The 23533-nt window shown below is 31.1% G+C and overlaps 1 protein-coding gene across 1 annotated transcript in view; it reads right to left on the bottom strand.

The window, feature by feature from the left end:
• The window catches only part of LOC124355822 (dynein axonemal heavy chain 8), a 154570-nt gene that overhangs the window by 116530 nt on the left and 14507 nt on the right, over positions 1–23533 (bottom strand). Inside the window, exons 10-15 of the mRNA XM_046806976.1 lie at positions 12365–12639; positions 9403–9616; positions 6492–6617; positions 3451–3677; positions 2127–2295; positions 240–558 (exon numbers count right to left, since the gene is read on the bottom strand). Coding sequence (XP_046662932.1) covers positions 240–558; positions 2127–2295; positions 3451–3677; positions 6492–6617; positions 9403–9616; positions 12365–12639 — 1330 coding nt within the window. The remainder of the gene's footprint in view (positions 1–239; positions 559–2126; positions 2296–3450; positions 3678–6491; positions 6618–9402; positions 9617–12364; positions 12640–23533) is intronic.

Genomic DNA, 23533 nt, shown 5'->3' with positions numbered 1-23533 from the left:
GGTTAGAACTCTTTCAACAAGCAATAGTATGTCCTCCATTAACACGATTGTCCAGCAAAGTTATCTGATCAAGGGCAATATTTCAAATTTCAACTGAATAGAGGTTAACACTAATCTAAATATTGAATAAGAACACTTTCAACCTGCTCTTGTTTGCAACTAGAGGCGTGGGCCAAGTACTAATACTATTAGTTCTATTCTTTATCAACTTTACAAATATCGTTAAAATTGGTGCTAACCATCATCATCCGCCTGACCTCGAGGTTTTATAACAAATACAGGTTTAACGAGCTTTTCGGGATCAAGCCAATCAAATTTCTCTTCAGCATCAATGTTTGGATCTTCAATAGCTTCGACAAACTTATTAATGAGCTCAATCACTGCTTCTTCCGCAGTCTGAGATTTGGTCTGCAGTTCATTAGATATATTATGACAATAATCCAGATTCTTCTTGTACCATTCTTGCCCATCCATTGCTTGTGGTGGGATATAGATGAGCATTTGGTCTCCGATTACTTCCAGGGTTTCATCCACTCTTGCTTCCTTCATGTCATTTGCCTTGGAAAAAGAAACAAATCAGGAAACGAAAACCATAACCCATATTTAAAAAGATTGTTATGAAAACATTTATGATGAGATGTGAACTGGGCAATCATTACTGAAGACTCTTTGTGGTTTAGAGTGGGCAAAAAATCAAAATGTGTGAACAAATTTAAAACACATAAATATCACAAGGTACAATAAATATGTTTACAAGAAAATTCTAGAGTGATTTATGATTTCCAGTTTATAATCTGAAAACTTCTTTTCTCACTGACTATTCACAAACATCCACTATCTCATATAATGTTTACTAATCTTTTGATCATGCACTTCTGATAGTCACTAATATCTTAAACTCTGGACTATCAGTTTTTTAGACTCTAATTCCTCATATTTTAAACCTTCACATGCATAATCTTACAAAACATTATAAAATTATTGAAATTTCCCCACTTCTATAGCAACCACCAATCATATTAATGAGTTTTATAAGACACCAATTAGAGAATGTTGTTTCTGGTGCCAAGACATGGTTAAGCAGTTCAATTGATAATATTAGGTGATGAAGCAATTCTACTGAGAGTTCTTCAAATAGTGTGAATCGCATGCAAAGGGGTTCCCCACCTTAATGTCTAAAGTGGTATAGTGCATTGTGATTAAGGAGTGCAAAACTTTTGATTTTTATAATTGGCTTCAAAATTATCTAAGGTATATTTAGAAATAATTAAGTGATTAGTAACAATCTTTCCTTTTAAATTATGTTATTAACAAGAAATTTACACATTCAATGTGATTCTCTCAAATTTAAACTATTCGTCTTGTAATTTAATACATAATCATTAATATATTTTTGTAAATTATTAAAACGTAAGATTGCAGCAAATAATTGATTATTTAAATCGATTTAGTATAATTTTGCCTAATAATAATAATTCTTTACCTCATTCTAATTTAGTCTACAAAGTTATTCCAATTCTTTATTTCTTGATAGAAACTCTGGAATGCTTTAACACTTAATTTTAAAACTATATAATTAAACAGTGATTTTTGTCTGCTCTAAACATTAAGACATTAACATTTTTGTTAATTTATATATTATTGAAATTTATATTATACTATGTACCTTTATATAGTTATTTCCAATTAAAATATTCCTCTGTGGAGAAAATTACTCTTGCAATGAAATACTGCTCTAGTTTCTTTTAGAATTTGCTGACGTAATTTTCCCTCATATTGAGGTAATTTATTGTACCTATATATGATGATTTGTTTATATAGAATTTGAATATGTGGTGGTTGGGTATGATATCACTTTTTTCATGTATTGTATGGTTGTATTAAAAATGTAATTTTGAATTATTGCATATAAATGCAAATTTATCCTTGTAAATCATAACTGTATTGAAAATATATTGGCTGTTGAATATATAAACTGTTAATATATTCAAATATGTGACTTATTCTCTGGCAGAATCTTTGTTCTGATTGCCTTTTTTTGTTGTTTGCCTTTTATTGTTGTGGGTGTCAGTATTATTAACACAAATTTTAAAAGTAAGAACTAATTGATAATTTCAGCAGCTTACCTCTTTGCAAAACATGTCAACTTTGTCTAAAATATTTTTTATACCATCAAGTATTTGAGGGATCGTCAAAGATGTCCAGGAAATGTTGCTTAGGCATGGCAAAAAAGCTGCATCCAATTTCATTGTTTGTGATTGGATCAAATTCACAAATATTTGAGGAATGCTTTTTCTGGAAGAGAAAATATTTTAAAATGGTAATATCAAGTTTTACAGAAATGATTTTTAACAATTCCTAATGTGGCTTTCTTGTCATTGTTCTGAATAAAACAAGTTTTCAAATCAATTTCAAGTAAATACATCAAAACTGTTAGGTTACTAAATACACTTAAGTTTTAAACGTTTTAAGTCCAAAACTTTTGTTGATTCACTGGGATTTCAAAAACATTTGTATTGGTGGTACGAAATGTTGTATTGGTTTATATACATTTATATAGCTTGTCCAAATACTTTCAAGAAATTTACACCAGTGTGCATGTAGTTGAGAGTATAGTAAAATAAATATTAAATTTGAAAATAAACCTCAAAACTTTACATTAAAGTATTTGTTACAATGAAACTAATACTTAAGGAATAACCTTTAGTAAACATCCCTTCAAATTTCTGCACACCACTATCTAATAATATTAAATATACTTCTATTGTAGGCATTTTACTTCCATATGAACAAAACTCAAATAGTTAATAGTGAAGGAAACAAGATTTTTCCGGACATTTGCCACCGTTCAGTGATACAAAAAATCAGTAACACTGCTTGTTAGCCTAAACAAGTTGAAACTTTTCAACAAAATTTGATTTCATAAATATATATGCAAAGTTCATTGCCCACTTTGATATGCCATTTTGTTTCAATATGGAGGTTGTTAAAACTTCAGATTAACAACTCCATTATTTATGAACCTAGAGAAAAAAACAAAAATTGTTCTAGAATGCTTATAAAAATTGTGTATTAAACAACTTTATTGTATCTCGGAATGATTTTAGAGATATTGAGTACATGTAAATCTCATGAGAATGAATAAATAATATTTCAGTTATTTCTTTTACAGCAATAATTAGTTTTCCAATAAGAAGAGCTCCTCCTTCAATGGAATATTTCAGTTGTCACAAAATCTACCTCCTTCTTCTGACTGAGCCAGAGATATACTAAGCAAAAAGTAATCAGTTCTAGTTTGTTGCCACAGCTGTTAGTATAACTAGTTTTCTAAATGAAAAGACATAGTTTTTGTTGATACTATATATAACCCATTCAGTAAGTATGGACTCAGAAAAAAACCTTTTACAATATACTCAATAAAAACACACGCTAAAATATAGAATGACTTACCTAATTTCCAAATTGCGTGCCACTAATGCTTTAACTCCTTCGTATGCATAATAAATTTTGGGTTTGCAAAGTATGACCAAGAGCGCTAAATCAGGCACCTTTCTCCCCATCCTCAGACAGTTCTCACTTTCTAGTATAACTTCAGTTACAGAATTGTGGAAGTTTACTTTGTACGAATTAGCATTGTCACCAATCTTCAGGAGAGGTACACTCAGACAAGATTGAATCTTGAATACAGTTAGATTAGATCAGATTATATTAATCACACAGTGCATGTAGATTTAATTAACTTTACAAAGTGATTAATGATTTACAAGTGAGAGAGATTAACAAAATAGATCTGTATTGGGTGGAGGAGTTCGTAGTATGTATTTATTCGGGTTAGGCAAGCATCACATAACTACTTTTAAGTTCAGGTTATGATAACTCTTTGTTTCCACTCTTGATCTTTGTATTTTGTGATGGCAGGTATAAGTGAACAGAAATTTTACTTTACTGTCACTAAAATTATTATGATAATGAAAAAAGATTACAGAGGTACTATTAGGAAGACAAGAGGAAGGTTATGCATCAGCTTTTACTAAAATACAACAGGGCTCACCCCATACTTTTTACTCCAAACACACTTTTTGGTAAATCCGATAATTGGGTTAATTAATTAATTGTCCCACATTGTTGTGTTATTTAAGGTGGTTTAAGTATTAGGTTACAGTGTATTGCCCAACGTTGGTGGTGCCATATGATGAAGTTCTAAATGTGATGAGAAACCAATTTCACTGAGTTTAATTAACACTTTGAGTTGAATGCATATATTGATTGAATAACTTGATTTCAAAGTAATTCCAATGAAGTCCACTCAGTAAAAACACCGTACTCACCAATTAGCTGATCTCCGGTATTATAAATTCTCTCATGTTTCACTCATATAAATTTATATGAATTTCAATATATTTCCACTCTCCAAACTGATTAACGTGACATGTGACTGAAGATCGTTATAGCACTTGTTCTTTCACAAAATAATAATAAATTTAAAATATGTTTAGGTATAAATTGCACTACATTGTCTAAATTCCAATAAATATTTTACAAATTTTATAAAAAATGTGAGCTTTGCAGCACAAGGACCACCAACACACAAACAGATACAGATCCCTTCCTGTTCTCTTTTTAACAGATCAGGAAGAAGAAGGCTGAGAAATCCGATATAATTGCCCTGGTACAGACCGGAAATTATGAGCTCTTTATGCAATGGCCAAATGTGTTCCTATGGTGACATGTTAAGTTTGTGCAAGTAATGTTTATTTATTTATCTGTATATGTGGTTTTGCATTATTTTAATTTTATGACAAAGCCTCGATGGCTACTAAGATCCGATGATGAAGGAAAGCCTTCCAAACATGTCACCCATAGAAACATTTGACCATTGGATTGATTGAGGGTAGGATGAAAACCTAATTTAAGTCAGAAATAATAAGACATATTGTAATTTTATAAAATTTTCTTAAGAAACTTGGAACAAATTACATGAGAGAAGTCAGCAAGCTTCACCCAACATAGGATTATTACCTTTGGGAAACTTTTGGGTGCCACCTAATACTTATTTAATACAATTAATTTAAGTCAGAAATAATAAGACATATTGTAATTTTATAAAATTTTCTTAAGAAACTTGGAACAAATTACATGAGAGAAGTCAGCAAGCTTCACCCAACATAGGATTATTACCTTTGGGAAACTTTTGGGTGCCACCTAATACTTATTTAATACAATTAATTTAAGTCAGAAATAATAAGACATATTGTAATTTTATAAAATTTTCTTAAGAAACTTGGAACAAATTACATGAGAGAAGTCAGCAAGCTTCACCCAACATAGGATTATTACCTTTGGGAAACTTTTGGGTGCCACCTAATACTTATTTAATACAATTAATTTAAGTCAGAAATAATAAGACATATTGTAATTATATAAAATTTTCTTAAGAAACTTGGAACAAATTACATGAGAGAAGTCAGCAAGCTTCACCCAACATAGGATTATTACCTTTGGGAAACTTTTGGGTGCCACCTAATACTTATTTAATACAATTAATTTAAGTCAGAAATAATAAGACATATTGTAATTTTATAAAATTTTCTTAAGAAACTTGGAACAAATTACATGAGAGAAGTCAGCAAGCTTCACCCAACATAGGATTATTACCTTTGGGAAACTTTTGGGTGCCACCTAATACTTATTTAATACAATTAATTTAAGTCAGAAATAATAAGACATATTGTAATTTTATAAAATTTTCTTAAGAAACTTGGAACAAATTACATGAGAGAAGTCAGCAAGCTTCACCCAACATAGGATTATTACCTTTGGGAAACTTTTGGGTGCCACCTAATACTTATTTAATACAATTAATTTAAGTCAGAAATAATAAGACATATTGTAATTTTATAAAATTTTCTTAAGAAACTTGGAACAAATTACATGAGAGAAGTCAGCAAGCTTCACCCAACATAGGATTATTACCTTTGGGAAACTTTTGGGTGCCACCTAATACTTATTTAATACAATTAATTTCAGTCTGTTAAACACAATTTAATATGGAAAACTTTTTATTTTGTATGTCACTTGAGAACCTGGATGTTGTCTCATGAAAGTGTTTAAAACTAAATTACTAGAGCAGTCTGCACTGAATAGTTCAATGCCATTTTAGGTGGCCATATTGTTGCTGATCACCAGCTGTCTCCACTATGACATGGCTATGACCACATATTGTATTCTTGATAATTTTCCATACACGTAAAACTGTAAAACTACATTATGGCAACAGTGTTGGGAAAAAGATATTGAAGGAGGTTCAGATGCACCAGCCACCATCAGACTACTTTCGTGCAGGATGTTCTAATAATAAATTTTAAAAACTATTTCATAGTTAGAGTATAGGCTACATCTTACATGAATACTTTGTAAAATGATAAATATAACATTTATGACAGTTTTTTCTTATAAAATACTGTCATTGGAAAAGACACAAATTTTGTTACCTTTGCTACATGTTCATACCACCCTCTGTGGTGTATCTCTTCCTGGTACAACAACTCTGTATGAAGTTCTCCATAAGTGTGATACAATTTTCCTCCAAGTTCAGTTTCCAGAGCATTTCCCTCTTCCTACAAAATGCGAAACTCAAGTGTCAAGTTCAAATTATCAATTCTTAAAAGAAGTTAGTGATCTTTCAAATTGGAATTATATTTATTGCAAAAACAGAGAATTATTGAGGTATAAAAATTGTTAAATGTGTTGTGTTAATTCATAAAGTATCAGAAACAAAACTAATACTTAGAAAAATTTACAAAATACTTTAATAGACATGCATAAACTTACTGCAACTTTAAAAGGATAAAACCTGACTCATTACAGTCTTGCTTACCAGTCATGAAAGAATAAAGGTTTTGGGAATTTAACACATAATAAGTAGGAAATTGATTCCATCAATACAAATGATTTTCTAGAATGATTTTTTTTTAATGTAAAAACATAAATTAATAACATTTAAATACCTCAGAACCAATTATTTTTATCTTTACATTCCTATTGAAATAGAAGTTTTAAGTAGTCATCTAAATATTTCAAAACGTCTTGTCCCTTTGTCATGTATTTCAAAATAAAAATAAAAAAGTAGTTTATACAGTATCTCACACTAAACCATAAAACATTACACGTTGTTTTTTACAGAGACTAAAGTAAAGAAAAAAATGTGTTTGTATATTTAAAATTTTTGGATATATAAAAATTTTTACATAGTACAAAACTAAAAATATACAAACATCTTTCATTAGATAGGATATATGTGCACAACACTAATTATAATGTATAAGTCAACTAATAGACATATACAATTTTATAACATATAACACAGTTTGTTGAAAATACAAATTTATTCAAAATAAATTTCACATTTCCACTGCCAAATATATACTTCAACATATATATATATATATATATATATATATATAAAAGAAAGTCGTGTTAGTTACACTATTTATAAGTCAAGAACGGCTGAACCGATTTGGCTGAAAATTGGTAGGGAGGTAGCTAAGAACTGGGAGAAGAACATAGGATACTTTTTATCCCGTTCCCGATTCAGGATTCCGCCCCACTGGTCTCTAAAAGTTCAGAAATACCCGTAAGAAATGCATTGCAGCAAACATATGTTATTAAGTGAAAGAGCCTTTTCAAATTTAATCAGCTGTTCTTTGTAAACATATATAATGCGACAAAAGAAATGTATATGTTTGTAATATAATTTAATTACTATTTTAAATTTCTTTTCACTTATAGTTTGAAAGCATAGAGTAAGCTTAAGAGAAACAGCAAATTTTGTTTCAACTGTTTCTGCAATCACTGTTAAACATAGACTTTACTATCCAGATAATACAATTCAAATTTGACGTAAAAATTCACCTTTAACTGCAATATTTATCTAATATAAACCATGCTCATGCTTGTTCAGAATAGCAATGCAGATATCAAAATTACTATCTTACGTTGGCTACAAATATAAAGAATGTTATAAAACCAACCTTAGTTGTTTTTTTTGACAGAAGTATGGTTCTCAAAACTCCGTGTGTACATATTCTCTCGATCGAGACAACAAAGCAAGTTCAATCATGGCATCGGAGATATAACTAATTTAATCCAGAAGTGATACACGCGCAAGCTTAAAATAAAAACCATACGCAATTTCGCTTAACATCTGAAGCTCATAATCATTAGACTGTAATAATATGTGCCTAAGATATGCCTATTTTCGTTTCAAAATTACATTGAGCGCCATCATTTATTACATTGAATTCCGCGCTAATGAATTCCGACTTTTTGACTCCTCTCCACGATGGTCTAATATAGTTCAATTGTATACAAAAATCATAGAATATTGGAGAAAAATTCCAGTTATTTCACAGGTGCATATTGAGACTGTTTTAAAATTTAAATCTTAAATAGATCATGAGCTTGGAGTATTTGTCAGTGACTATCATTTATCTTAGAAGGGTAATAACGATGTTTAAAAGAAATATGCTCTCCTACGTCCCAATTTTTCTGTAGAAAATCGCGTGCGAAGCCGTGGGTAACAGCTAGTATATATATATAAGTTATTTCATTATAAAAAAGTATTTAGACGACAAAATTTGTATTACAATATATTTTTATTTTACTATGTTGCATTCAAGAATATATTCCTTTGTGTATAGTTGAACAGCTCATTACAAAACCAACTTGAAATTGCAATGCTTGTTTATTGTAGAAATGGTAATACTTCTTGATAATTGCAAAACAAAATCATAGTACTTTGTAATAAACTGTTCCCGATATTCAAAAAATAAAATTTAGGTATTCTTTGGAAATATCTGTTTTAGAATCTCTCAAATCAGGTTTTATAGAAGTTTCTGTAAAACAGATATTTATTTGTGTGGACTTATGTAATAATCATACATGACCAAGTAAACTTCATTTTATGAATATTCGGATATACAGATTTTAAATTTTTTTTTTAAAGTTATTCTATTAAATTTATATGAACATAAAAATTTTAAAATCTTTCAAAACCTATTCTAAATAATTGTTAATTTTCCCCCGTTCTTAGTGTGCAATAGATGGCACATACCGCCATAAACCTATAGCACTTTTTTCAAAAGTTCTAAACAGTTTAAATTGGGTTTGTGGTAAATACGCATCACACACACATACCTCCACTCTAGTGATATGTCAAAGATAAATCTCAAATCCATTCAATAATAATTTAATAAGATTTGACAGTCAAATTTACAAGGTCCATATTACCAATTCTCCAAACATAGTGGTACTGTTTTCTGAAAAATATCTTATTTACAACCTTCAAACTTTGTCAAAAACAATCTTAAAACAAAAAATCAAATTACATATAAAACATATTACCTCAAAATGTGTCATCACTTCATCTAGCCTAGCGAGAAGTTGACGGAACCAGGCGATGATGCCAGTTACAGGGGGATAATTCCTTGGAATTGGTGGAAAATTCTGATTCTCAAAATAGAGTTCATAAAGGTCATTCAATTCTTTATAATACAACTGCATTGTTTCTAAGTACGATTTCTCCAAATGAAGAGACGGCAGATTGAGCTTCTTAAATCTGAAAAAATGTTTATACCTTTTTAATTAAACTATTTTTGGAACAGTACATTATTTCTAGGAGTGTGTTATTACTATAAAACTTATTTTTAAATTCAAGTCAATTAGTAATTACTATAAATTTTAGCTGTCTTCTTGAACATCACCTTTCATTTTACAATTGATAAAAAACTGAATTACAGGTAACACTTCTCAAAAACGTGGTAATCAGTCATAAATTTAAAAAATTCAAACTGTATGATAACGTTTCTAGCAATTGTAGCATTCAACTTATACAAAAATAAAAAATAATGTAACCCAACACCACTCAAAATACAATACCAAGACTTGAACTAGCAATGTAACTAAATACGCAGCTGACATAAATGGTAGTTAATAAAAGTTCTGAAAATAAACTGGCAAAAACTAGATAATTTTTGTCATTTTAAGTTATATAAGAAATAATTTCCAAAATTAAACATTTTTATACAGATAGTAAAGATTTACTTAAATAATAATTCAGTAATCACTACTGGACTTCCAAACCCTGATTTAAAAATGTTTATTTATTACGATAAAACCTTTTATTATATGAAAACAGGAGGCAGACAAACCAAGTATAAAAACTGAATTGTATATATTGGAAAGAAACATAAGGAAACAGACAGACTTTCAAATAAAAACTAAATTATATATCTGTTATACCAACAAAACACAAACACTTATGCACATAAAAACGAAAATATTCAGAAAAAGATAAATTAATAAAACATAATTCAGTGTATCTTATCAAACATATGCTGTAGAAAAGAAGTTGCAAAATGTTATAAAACATTTTCAAAGAAACATTTTCAATTTTCAACTAGGATGACCTCTGCTACTCCAATGGATGTAGTATGCACCGATTTTGGACTTGAACAAAGTTAACATTGGTGTTGTTCATACCTTGCTTACAGACAGCTCGAAATAAATTGTGATATTAAAAAGCCTTACAACATGACAAAAAGACATTTTAACCTTGATAGTCTCTCAAATCTATCAAGTTTACTTGCCTTGAATTCCTGGGAAGAGTACATTCAGCATCTACACTGAGAAGAGGTATACTCAGTATTCATTAATACAATTTCAACAGTACTATACATCACAAGCCCCCTTAAAAAAGTCAAGCAATAACAGAACAAAAGTGAAAGCTATACAGCACTGAAATGGATGAAATTCGAAACACACTTTTTTAAAGTAATTAAAAATAAATATTCAGCAAAAATGGAGAAGACAAAATGTAACCTTTTAAAAAAAGAAAGAATATAATTATAAAGTTGCAAGAATTCAAGAAAATAAAGCATGAAAAAAGTATAGCTAAGGTAAGCAACAAAGGTAAGACTGTCTGGAAGGTTTTCAATAGTAAAATGAAATCAAAGAGATAGGAATCAGCAACAGTCTGGCAGTTAAACATCCACAGTATGTATTGCATTGAATTGGAAATCTTTTCAATAAAAAGTTAGTATAGTTCATGATACTAAAGAAATCTCAAAATATTTTAGTAAGATTTTTGTGACAATAGCGGAAGATACTTTGATCAATAACAATTCTCCCAGAACTTATGCTCCTCATTAGTGATTGTGGAGCCAAAAGGTTGTTATGATGCAGTACTCAATGTGTTCCAATTAGTAACATCAGAAGATACACTGAAAGTAGTTTCTTGAATGAAACCCAAAACATGAACTACAGTAGATGCGATACATTCTAAAACATTGAAGTTCTGCAGGTATAAAGTTATTACAATAATTGTCAGTATTATAAATAAATCCCTAACTCAATGTATTCTTCCTGAAGAACTTAAAATTTCTAAAGTTTACCTGCTGAAAATCTAGGTAATAAAAATGAAGTACAGAATTTAAGGCCTGTCTCTTTGATTCCTGTGTCAAAATTCATAGAAAATGTCATACTGACACGTCTCGTACAGCATCTAGAGATAAATCACAATCTACCTGAGAGACAACATGGTTTTATGTCTGGAAAATCAACCACTAGTACTCTTGTACACCTGGTCGAACACCTCATAAACAACCTTGAAGAAGGCAAAAATATTTGGAGTGTTTTTGTACACCTGAGACAGATTCGTGCCTGCCTTTATCACAGATTAATATTGTAAAAACTTGTCAAAGTACTGTACTCTGTTTACATTTTAAGTGAGAGAGAGTGAGACATGTCTCCCAATGATATCTACCCCAATAGAAATGAATTCAAAAGTAATCTGCGTACTGATGTCGCCCTGCATTCAGCTGTTCTTTAACCATCGAAGCAGCTCAGCTATGAACTAAAATGCCACTCTTTATAGCCCACAACACTCTCACAGTTGTTTTTCTCTAAAACTAAAAATTGCATAATAGCCCTGTTTTGAGTATTCATTGTAATAGCATTAATTAAACCCATGTTTGCTTCCCTTTTAAGGTTTTAAAGTCAAGTGCAGTCATTCAGCAGTGTAACACACAAATCGGTGAGCACTTCCACGTCAGTATGAACTAACTCTCGCATTGTGAATGTACATGAAACTGTGCATAAAAAGTTCTTAAATCAACCCTTTGGACAATCCAGTGGTTCTCAGTTACCTGTTCCTGTTAACAAAAAAATGGACCTTCACATACAGCAAAAAGTACTCTCAAGTTATTTACTCCTAACCCACCTTTTCATACTTTAATTCACTTACTCCCAACAATAGATGCATACATACATAATATAATAAATCCAAAAATAAAGAGCTACTCAATACCTATTAATCAACATTAGTCGATTCAAAACATCTGGAGCAGCACGTAAACTTTCCTCTTTGAAGGCGCGTAGCTCAGTTTCAGCCTTTAGTATAGCATTTGTGAAAATTTCAAAATCATTGTCAAAATCAGGTTTGCGATGATTCAATGCATTGTATGGTTTGCTTGATATGGTTGCAAAAATCGACTTGAACTTTGCTGCGTGTACTTCAATGCCTTCCAATTTGGAATTTTCCAAGATTGAATACTTGAGTGTAGTTTTTAAAACAAATCTGAGCTGCAAAAGAATTAGAATTTATCATCTTCAATGTACATAATTTGTATGTTCTTAATTTGTACTTTGATTAAATATAAATTACATATTTAAATAATGATGGTTCATCGTTAACTATATAAAGTAATTATATAACTTATAACTGTATCTAAACCACTTAATTACATTTTATAATATAAAATTAATATCTATTATGATCTTTTATAATATTTTTATTTATTCTTATGGGATTTCCATGTACTACTCATCGCCTAGAAAAACTTTTCAAACTTTGAATAGCCTCTATAATGAAACAAAGTAGCATACTAGCTGGCCAATGAACTTGGTCAAGATATTCATACAATCAATTTTGTCCAAAGTTTAGGTTTGCTTCTGCATTCCTTTCGCCAGTTCTTGGTGATTGAAAATTTCTTATGTGAATTACTTCATCCTCTATAATTGATATCTAAAAAACCATTTTAGATACAAAATAATTGTGTGAGTTATTGTCAGGGTTTAGTTTATTGTTATAAACTTTCCAGAACACTTAACTTTTCTCTAGGTCCACAATTAATAGAGTTATGAGTTTTGTTAAACTCTAACTGCCAGCCATTTTGGAACAAAACTGACTAATGAACTTAACTGAAATATTTGTAAGCTCAGTTTTTGTTTAAATTTGAATTTATTTGCATTGTTGTTGAATCAGTTATCTTTTCCATAAGTCGATTTATTTAGTATATACTATATAAACACAACCATATCCTAATCCTAATAATATTATAAATGCAAAAGTGCCTTTATTTGTTTTGTTTTCATGCATAAACTATTCAACCAATTGTACTGAAATCTTACATGGGCATTCTTAGGGTCTTTGGGATGAATATAGGCCTATTCTTATTTCGAAAATCCCTTCGGGCTATACCCCACTGGCCTTTAAAATAGTGAAAAATCCCATCTTAGTCTCTAAAGTTACAATATATTAATTGAAAGAGCCTGTTGAATGTAATGAAATGTCTGTATGATTGTTTCATGACAGCACATACATATATTTAATTAATGATAATAAGTTTTCTCATTTGAATTTTTACAAATAATTGACAATTTAAGAAATTAAAGCACTCAGCCAGGTCACACAATGTCTTAATTACTACTTACTATTAAGCGCAACAACTGAAAGAAACTTTTAAATAATTTGAGACAAGAAATAAATTTATAAAATATAAATAATTTAGTCACTATTTTCAGTTTGTTTACATTTATAGTGCAAAAGGTTACAGAATAAGCGTGATAGTAACAATACTACTTATACCAACCTTTTCAGCATCCCCTGTTGAGCATAGAGTAAGAAAATATCCAGATAAGAAAATAACAAGTTTTAGTATAAATATACTTTTAATTAAACATTTTTAGCAAATATTAAGTATTAGATATTAAGACAAAGTTACTATCTAACATGTACTCTAAATTTGAAGACTGTTATAAAACCCAACTTTACTATTGAACAAAGAATATTCAGAATAGAGCAAATTATAGTGGTCATAAACACAAGACACTTAGACAGATTTTCTTGATCGTGGCAACTAGGCAAACTCAAAATTGGCATCGAAAATATAATTCACTCCGTAGTGCTCATACATGCAAAGCCTACAAAATTGTTTCCAAAGCCATAGGTAACTGCTAGTCGATACAAATATTTTAATTTTCAATAAACATTGAGTTGCAAAAAGTATTTGCTCCGCTGGGTCTCTCATCTCACAGGCGAGCACGTCACCACTTGTAATATCCTACTATTTACTATTATACACTTTAAATAAATGGTTAAACTTAATTTGTATTCTGATTATAGTTAGAAATAACAAATAACTCAGTATGATATAAATGTGAAATTTAATGATGATAAATTAATTGACATACAAGTTTGAATTTTGAAACAAGATGGAGGATACAATAATGGTAATATTTTAAATACAATTCTTAATTTTTAGGGCAGGGTGGTCGTGCTGGCTTAATGAAAATAGAAATATTGGGTATTTTATTTATAAAAGATATTGTAATTTTGAAAAATAATTGTTGTTAAATTTTTAATTATATTAAAATTGAATTATTAGCCAAATCGAATGTTCCTGGGTTTTATGTTCTTCTAATGAATCACTAGTAAAACTTAAAAGGAATTTTCTCACCCAATGTCTGTCTTCTGCTTCTTTGTACTTCAGTGATAATAAGAATTTTAATAAAGTAACCTTTCAAATACTGCTGAATAAATGTAACCAGTTTCTTTATAATAATAATCTTGCTTCACTTCTTCCAGATCCCTCTCTCCTCTTCACCTTTTTAAAATCTGCTCTCTTCACTCTTCAACAATCATCCCCTGCACACTGTATCACTGACTTTAGTTCAACTTTATAACTTTTGAATTTTTATATGTAATAAGGTGGATTTTGATTAATTTTGATTTCGTATTTATTATTGTTTGTAGTTAAATTTAAGACAATTTATAAATAATTATTCCTTAATTATTATTACTAAAGAATTTCTAAATTAAATTAGGCCTAAGTATTGAAATGAATGTGAGATGGGTGTATGAAATGAGTCATTACAATATCCCTCAGAAATCATGTGAAAATAAATGAACATGGTTTCGATACAATGACGAATGAATAGCAAATGATACATATAGATGTGTGATACTTAAAGAGAAGGATGAACCACATTAAATGAGTGAATTAATTGATGATCATACATACTATTTAATAAATTTAATTAACAAACAAACAATAGGGAAAAAGGAGAACAAAAATTAAAATTAGGGTTAGGTAGTATTTAAGCTAAGCCAACGAACAAAAGTTACAAGTTTCTTAGTATACAATAAACAAAACAATACAGAAACATTGGATTAATGGCAAATATTTAATCAATGTCAAAGGACATAGTTTTTTATTTTTGGAAATACACATTTAATGAATTGTGTACCGAATAGCGGTATACTTTCCACTAACAAATTATTATCCCCTCCTGATAGGAAAATGTTTATATAGTATTGATTAAAAGTGTCTATGTCACTGGGTGTATAGTTGCACTGTTTATTTGGGGAAATAGTATTAATTTCACACAGGTCCCAACGCGTCAACTTCAGTATCTTCTGTAGCGTTGTTGACCGAGTTTTTATATGGCTTCAAAGAGGATATATGATAAGGTCCATATACATGCTCTTGGGATAAATCAGAAATTTTTGGTAGGTCGATTTCCCGAGGATTTCTTGAATTATGAATGGTCCTTCGTACACTTCAAATAATTTTGATGTTTCACCAGCTATAGCTTTAGAAAGGTGATGGGACTTTACCAATACTTGGTCATTAATTTGGAGAGAAACTGGTTTTCTCTTTTCATTTATCTTATCAGATTCTCTTCTTTCTACTTTCTTCAAGTTTACGCCTTGCAATCAGTAGTTTGTGTTCGATTGGTACTTCTTCAGCTAGAGGGTTTGATACATATTTTTCCCAAAATCTGATATTTCTTGTTCCAAACTGTAGTTCGTTTGGTGTGAATCCAGTTGATTCATGGTAAAATTTCATTAAGACATTCATTTATAACAGGTACATATTTCACCCATCTCTTATGATTCTGTGAACAATATGTTCTGAGACAGCGCTTTATTTCTCTAATTGGCCGTTCTGCCAAAATTAAAAACTGGGGTGATACACTGGGATGTATATTAATTGTATGCTGTGGGATTCAAATTTCCTGATCCATTCGTTACTTTTATAATTGGGTTCCGTTATCTGATTGAATTCGTTTAGGAATAACCGTAATTAGGAAAGTGATGGTGAAATAATTTATGTAATATACTTTGGTTGTTGCTCTTTGCAGTGGATATAAAGTTTAACGAATTTGGTAAAATTATGTCAATAACAATTAACATGTATTTTGTATTTCCTACACTAGTCGGTAAGGGACCTATGATGTCAAACTGCTAACTGGTCATTCTTCTCTCTGCATTTAACTCCTTTGGCTTGACTGTTGAGTGGATGGTTGTTGATTTTGCAGCGCTGACATTTATCACATGATGATAACAGTTGCCTGATTGTTCGATGCATATTCTTGAAAAATAAAATTTTCACGCAGTAACAGGAAACATTTTTTTGCACCGCAGTGTAGATAATAGAGATGGCATTCTAGTATTAGTGGTTTAATTACTGATTCTGGGATGACTATAAGCCATTTGCCCTTAAATTTTTGTAGTAAAAGTGTTGTCATTATAAACGATAATTAGTATATAATTGTTGAAATTCATTTGTTTCCATAGGTGACTGTAAGATTTCTATAAGTGGTTGTAGTTTAGGGTCTTGATGTTGAAGCTGAGGTAAGTTTCGGAGTTGATCTTGTAGATGTTGGTCGGGTATTCTCTCGATGTAATGAATAGATAAATCAGTGAGGTTGTTTGCATCGCTTGACATGTGCTGTGGGGATATACGACTGAGAGTGTCAGCAGTAATGTTGTCCGTCCCTTTGCATGGATTATTTTAAAGTCGTACTCTTGTATAAGCCATTATCCATCTTGCTAATCTATTGTTTAGCAAAACGGCAGGTTTTCAAAAAGGTTAAGGCGTGGTTATCTGTAATTACTGTTAACTTAACGCCCATATCAATTGTATCGACACTTCTGTAGGCAGTGGATTATAGCCAATAATTCCTTTTCGGTTGTGGTGAAACGCTGTTATGCTGGTTGTAATGTGCGTGATATGAACATAATTGCAGCTTTTTCGTTATTTTCTTTTATTTGATATAGATGTCCGCCCAATTGCAAAATTCAGACGCATCGGTCTGTAAGTAGAATTCTTTGGATGGATCGGGGTGTGTTAGAGTGTTAGTTTTTATGAACAGCTGTTTAATTTTGTTGAATGTTGTATCATCATCTCTAGTCCAATGAAATTTAACCTTCTTTGACGTTAGCCGTAATAGTGACTGGGACTGTTTCAGAGAATTTATGAATAAATTTATTGTAATAATTTATACATCCGAGGAATGCTTTTAATTGTGTACGGACTTCTGGGAGTTGGGAAGTTTAGAATTGGATCAATCTTACTGTTATCCAAACAAAGACCTTCATTTGTTAGAGTAAAACCTTAGGAATGGGTACAGAATCTTTACAGAATTTTCAAAGTTTATTGTCATTGTTGGCTTCAGCTAGCTTTTTGAATATGTATTTAGGTGTTGTAGATGTGTATTGAAATGGGGGAAATGATACATATGTCATCAACGTAAATTGCTGTGAAAGCTTCTATCTCATCATCAAAACACGTTATCAAGAGCTCTTACTAGTGCCAGTTGGGAAGTAGAAATTCCAAATGGTGTGACTTTGTACTGGTAGGTCTTGCCTCTAAATTGGAATGCGGTGTATTGACGCGAAGTTTTAGTAAGTGGGATTTGCCAATATGAAGCCGTTAAGTCTACACTGCTTATAAATTTCGCGTTTCTACATTTACTCAGAATTTCGCTAACACTGTGGTTACATTCGAAATCTGGTTTTAATTATTGCGTTTTACTTTGCGGGCATCTAAACACAAATCGAATTTCTCCGAGACTTTTTAATTACTGGGATGATAGCATTTACGTAGGTACTTTTGCTTCTCTCGATTATGTTAAGGGTTCTCCATGCGTTGAATCTCAAACTTGTACAGCGTCTTGGTATGCTTGAGGTACTGGATAGGTTAATGATTTTAAATTTGTTAGGATTTTCTATATTTAATTCATGTTCATATTTAGTGCAACATCGGGTTTGTCTGAGAAAACGTCCCTATATCGGTATAGTAGATTGATCAAACATTGTTTTTGTTCTTCATTTATGTAGTTATTAGGGATTAGAGTTTTCATTATATCTTCCACCGACATATTATCTTTGGATGATATATTGTGTTGTGGCATCAATGTAATCATTATTCTCATTATTAATCTTGTTATCTTCCCATTGTTTCATAGTGCCATACTCATTAAATGTTGACATTGAGTCATTAAAATCTTCCATAAGCATAACGCCTTGTTGAGTGGTGATTTCACATAAGTGCCCTTCATTTTATTGCCATTACAAACTTCATTATAACATTTGTATTGTTTATTTTCATATTTATTGTATTATTATTAAAGTTTAGCTCTGCTTTCCATAATACTAGCATATCCATTTCCTAAAATCATGGTTTGACAAGATGCGGTACTATAAGGAATTGTATGTGAGTAGTCTCGTCAGCTACTGTGACAGGTACATATATTACTCTGTTGATTCGTTTTGAAATGTTTCCAATAGCAGTTTTAATGGTAGTATTGGCTAGGGGCAGTTCTTCAAATGGCTTTAATGATTGTTGGTTGTCCATAAACCAAGACCTCTGACAAACAAGTAATAGATGATCCGGAATCAATTAAGGCATTAGTTTCTACATTATTAATTCTGATGTTAATTTCTGGACATCTTATTTGTATAGGATTATTTATTAGTGGGTGTTCTATTTTTTCATCAAAAAGGAAATCTTTATCACATATTATGTTGTTAACTTGAAATTCACTACTAGGGTTATAGTTTGAAGAATAATTCTGATTTAAATATCCGAGGTCGTTATTTTCTAGCGCTGTAGTTTCGTATTTTATTTCTGGTGCGATGTTTCCTCGGTTCCGTTCTAACAGAGCGCGCAGCCGTTTTCCCGCCGCTGGAACGTCTTCGCTGCGGTCGTTGCCGGTACTGAAGGTAGATTTCGAGCATTTTCTCCCTGCCGCACGATAGTGCATACTTGTGCTGTTCTGTGGTGGGGTAATGTCTATCGTTTCCTGGGTAGTAGTGAGTATTCTGTCGATTTTGGTAGTGGTCTTTGTATGGTTGTGTCTTACTCTTGAATTCATTATCATTACGACTGTTGTATGGGTGGTAATAGTTTTTGTTATGTTGGTTTCGATCATTTATAATGTTGATTTTGTCCGTGATATTGATTCCTTGGCTGATATGCTCTTTGTTCACTGTTATTATGTGGTGTGACTGGGGATTGGTGAGGTTTCTGGTGTATTGGCTTATAACCAGATGAATTGTGATTTTGGGATGAAATTATTTTGTTCCGTTTTGGGCCGTCTCGGATGTCTTCTCGTTGTAGTAATCGTTCAAACTCTTTAATGGTGTTAATGTTTTGAACGCTCCGGCTATCCTGAATAATTTGTTCAAACCGTTCCGATAAAATGGTGACGATTTCTTCTTCGGTTAATAGTGGGGTAATCGATTGTAGTGTGATAACACGCTCGGTGAAGTATTCAGCACGAGTCAATGTTCCATTATTCTTGTAATGTTCTGATTCTATTTTTGCATGTATGCCGCGTTGCACATCACGACTCCAATATTTCGTAGTAAATTCTTGTGCAAAATCCTCCCAGTTTTTAATATCATGTTTTATTAATTGGAACAATCGTGACGCGTGACCTTCGAGACTACTTTCTAATATGTCAATGAGATTGTTCAGTGTTAGATGTGTGTGTGAGTTGCACACGACCTATATTTTTTTCGTAATACTTCTTCCATTGGACTGGTAGAACGTCCGGTTGAATTTTGGCACTTGTTGTCTACAAGAATCTCCTCGGTACAAATGACTTGCAATGGTTCACATGGTTTCGTCTCAATTTTGAGATTTAGATTTTTATATTTTTCTAATTCACATTCATATTTATTTAATACACTCGGCTAGATTGTTTATTCTATCATGATTGTTTTGGATTTGTGGTTGAATTTCATTTATTAATGGTTTTGATTTGTATTTTATTTGTTTCCGCGTTTTCATGTCGTACTTGGTCTATAGCATTTTTTAATTTCAAAAAGCAATTTTATTTTCTAGAGTTTGATTTTTGTTTTGTACCGATTCTAATATCTTGAACTGTTGGTTATTCATCTGTTGGTTTACAAATGCTTATGTTCTTCAAAAACTATGATTTAATTCTCCTCTAATGCTGTCAGTGGATTCTTTAATTTTCAGGTCTATTTTTTCACGGAATTGATCTTGATTGTCCCTTATAGCGTTCAAATTCATTACGGAATTCAGTTTGATTTATCCCGCAGTTCATTAATTTGTGTCTCGAGGTGTCTCCTACAAGATTTGATTTCATAGCTAAGTTCGATTTTAGTTTTAGAAATACAATCACTTATTTCGTTTATTTTTTTTCGTTTAGGTTTTCGTTTAACTCAGATTTAGTGTTAATCAAATTTTCATTAAGTTGTTTTAAACCGTTCATGATAGCATGAAGAGCTGTCGATTGGGATTCGTCAGCGGTTTGTTTATTTGACCTGTCACTGCCAATGGCATCAACTGATTGAGTATAATGAGAATGTTCAACTACGTTTAGTGGGGAGGCGCAGTAGCTCCATCTTCACGTCTCTGCAGGGAATCAGGGAAATTTGCCGCGTAGGTGTTGGTAGCACTGTTTTCATTCATCCGTGATTGGTTGTCGACCGCTGTGAGAATGTTGACTTGGTTTAGCGCGAGGAATTGTGGGAGTTTGTTCTGCTTCTTCTCTCTGTTCGCTTTCTTCTTCGATACCGGGATTAATGGCGTCTTTGTTTACGTTTAGCACTTGGTTATTTTCCATATTATCTGTTGGGAATGGGTACCGGTTAGGGTATCTTAAATTAAAATCACGGGTCATTAATTGCGATAAAAGATAGAATAATATTACAGGACTAATGTATTGTTAATTAAATGTTTATATAGTGAGTTATTAAATAACCTATAGCCTATTGACAGACAATATGAATAAATGACAACTAACTACGTACAGTACTTATGTCTAGGCTATTGTTACGATCTAGAAAATTGTCTCAAATCAAAGATTATAAATATTTCATTAAGCCACTACGTTGGACGCCCAATTTTGTAATATCCTACTATTACTATTATACACTTTTAAATAAATGGTTAAACTTAATTTGTATTCTGATTATAGTTAGAAATAAACAAATAACTCAGTATGATATAAATGTGAAATTTAATGATGATAAATTAATTGACATACAAGTTTGAATTTTGAAACAAGATGGAGGATACAATAATGGTAAATTTTTAAATACAATTTCTTAATTTTTAGGGCAGGGTGGTCGTGCTGGCTTAATGAAATAGAAATATTGGGTATTTTATTTTATAAAAGATATTGCAATTTTGAAAAATAATTGTTGTTAAATTTTAATTATATTAAAATTGAATTATTAGCCAAATCGAATTGTTCCTGGGTTTTATGTTTCTTCTAATGAATCACTTAGTTAAACTTAAAAGGAATTTTCTCACCCAATGTCTGTTCTTCTGCTTCTTTGTACTTCAGTGATAATAAGAATTTAATAAAGTACCTTTCAAATACTGCTGAATAAATGTAACCAGTTTCTTTATAATAATAATCTTGCTTCACTTCTTCCAGATCCCTCTCTCCTTCTTCACCTTTTAAAAAATCTGCTCTCTTCACTCTTCAACAATCATCCCTGCACACTGTATCACTGACTTTAGTTCACTTTATAACTTTTGAATTTTATATGTAATAAGGTGGATTTTGATTAATTTTGATTTTCGTATTTATTATTGTTTGTAGTTAAATTTAAGACAATTTATAAATAATTATTCCTTAATTATTATTACTAAAAAATTTCTAAATTAAATTTAGGCCTAAGTATTGAAATGAATGTGAGATGGGTGTATGAAATGAGTCATTACACACTACACCACAGAGACCTCACTTTTTACGATTCAATTATTTTGTATTTGACCGTTTCTGTCACCGGGTTCGAATCCCAGCGCAACAACTACATTATGTAATTCAATGATTAATGCCATATATATAAATTTAATACATTTTAAAGTTGTTTGACATGTATTTGGCCTTCCAATCAAATGTTAGTTTGTTAATTTAAACACAAGTGACAGCAACAGTCAAATAGAAAATAATTCAATCATAAAAAGTAAGAGGTGTAATGTTCTCGATATGTTGGCTATTTAATTGCCCCAAGTTGGGTGCCATATTCAGAAGTTCAGTGTAGTGTGACTGTCCAACTTGATTTGTGCCAATTGTATAAGTTCAGAAATATGAGTCAATGAATATAGGCCTAGCCCAGTGTAGGTGGTGCCATCAGTAGAAGGTCAAATAGAGTTGCATATGTAGTTCAAATGTGAATATTGTGTCCCACGCTGTCAGATGCCCTTGGCTGTATAACAAATTTGAGTCAATGTAGAATGTTTGTGTATAGTGTTAGGACCTCAATCCATATACCATTTGCCAAGGTATATGCAATAACTGACCCTCGTTGTTGTTGTTGTTATGTACCCTGATATAAGTAATCTACTATACTCACCACTGATGCACACATTAGGATTATTTAAACCTTATTTCAGTTCAATATGAATTTGAATTCATTCATAAACTTCACAGGAACACGTGGTTTCAGAGTTTACCAATTTTTTTGTTCTTACTCCTTCTCTGACTCACTACTCATCACTAAACAACGTCTTATTATGTGTTTGATTGACCATACACTATTTCACTTCCAAATCATTGACAAACAAATTATAAAATATCAGTTCTGTATTGTCACAGTAGCATAGCAGCTCCTTCTCCTATGAAAGCCAAGGGAAGAAAGAGAACAGGATTGCAAGAGAAACACGGTCAATATGAACGGATGCCCTCAATTTTAGTCTCAGACTCAAACTACTACGCTTGAATTTAATATTTTTTAATACTGTTTATAAAACATGAATTTCTGTTGTAACTGTTATAATAATATAATTTGAATTTATCCTAATATAAAGTTGATTTATCTTTATTCCATTAATCATTTTAACCTTCACATGTGTGTGATTCGACATCACAGTCAAGCTCAAGACTATTTTACTAGAGTTAATTTAGTCTTGTATCTGGGAGT

The sequence above is a fragment of the Homalodisca vitripennis genome, chromosome 2 (assembly GCF_021130785.1).
Source record: "Homalodisca vitripennis isolate AUS2020 chromosome 2, UT_GWSS_2.1, whole genome shotgun sequence".
NCBI classification, from domain to species: Eukaryota; Metazoa; Arthropoda; class Insecta; order Hemiptera; family Cicadellidae; genus Homalodisca; species Homalodisca vitripennis.
Note: the sequence above shows the minus strand (reverse complement) of the source record. Positions and strands in the feature narration are given on the sequence as shown.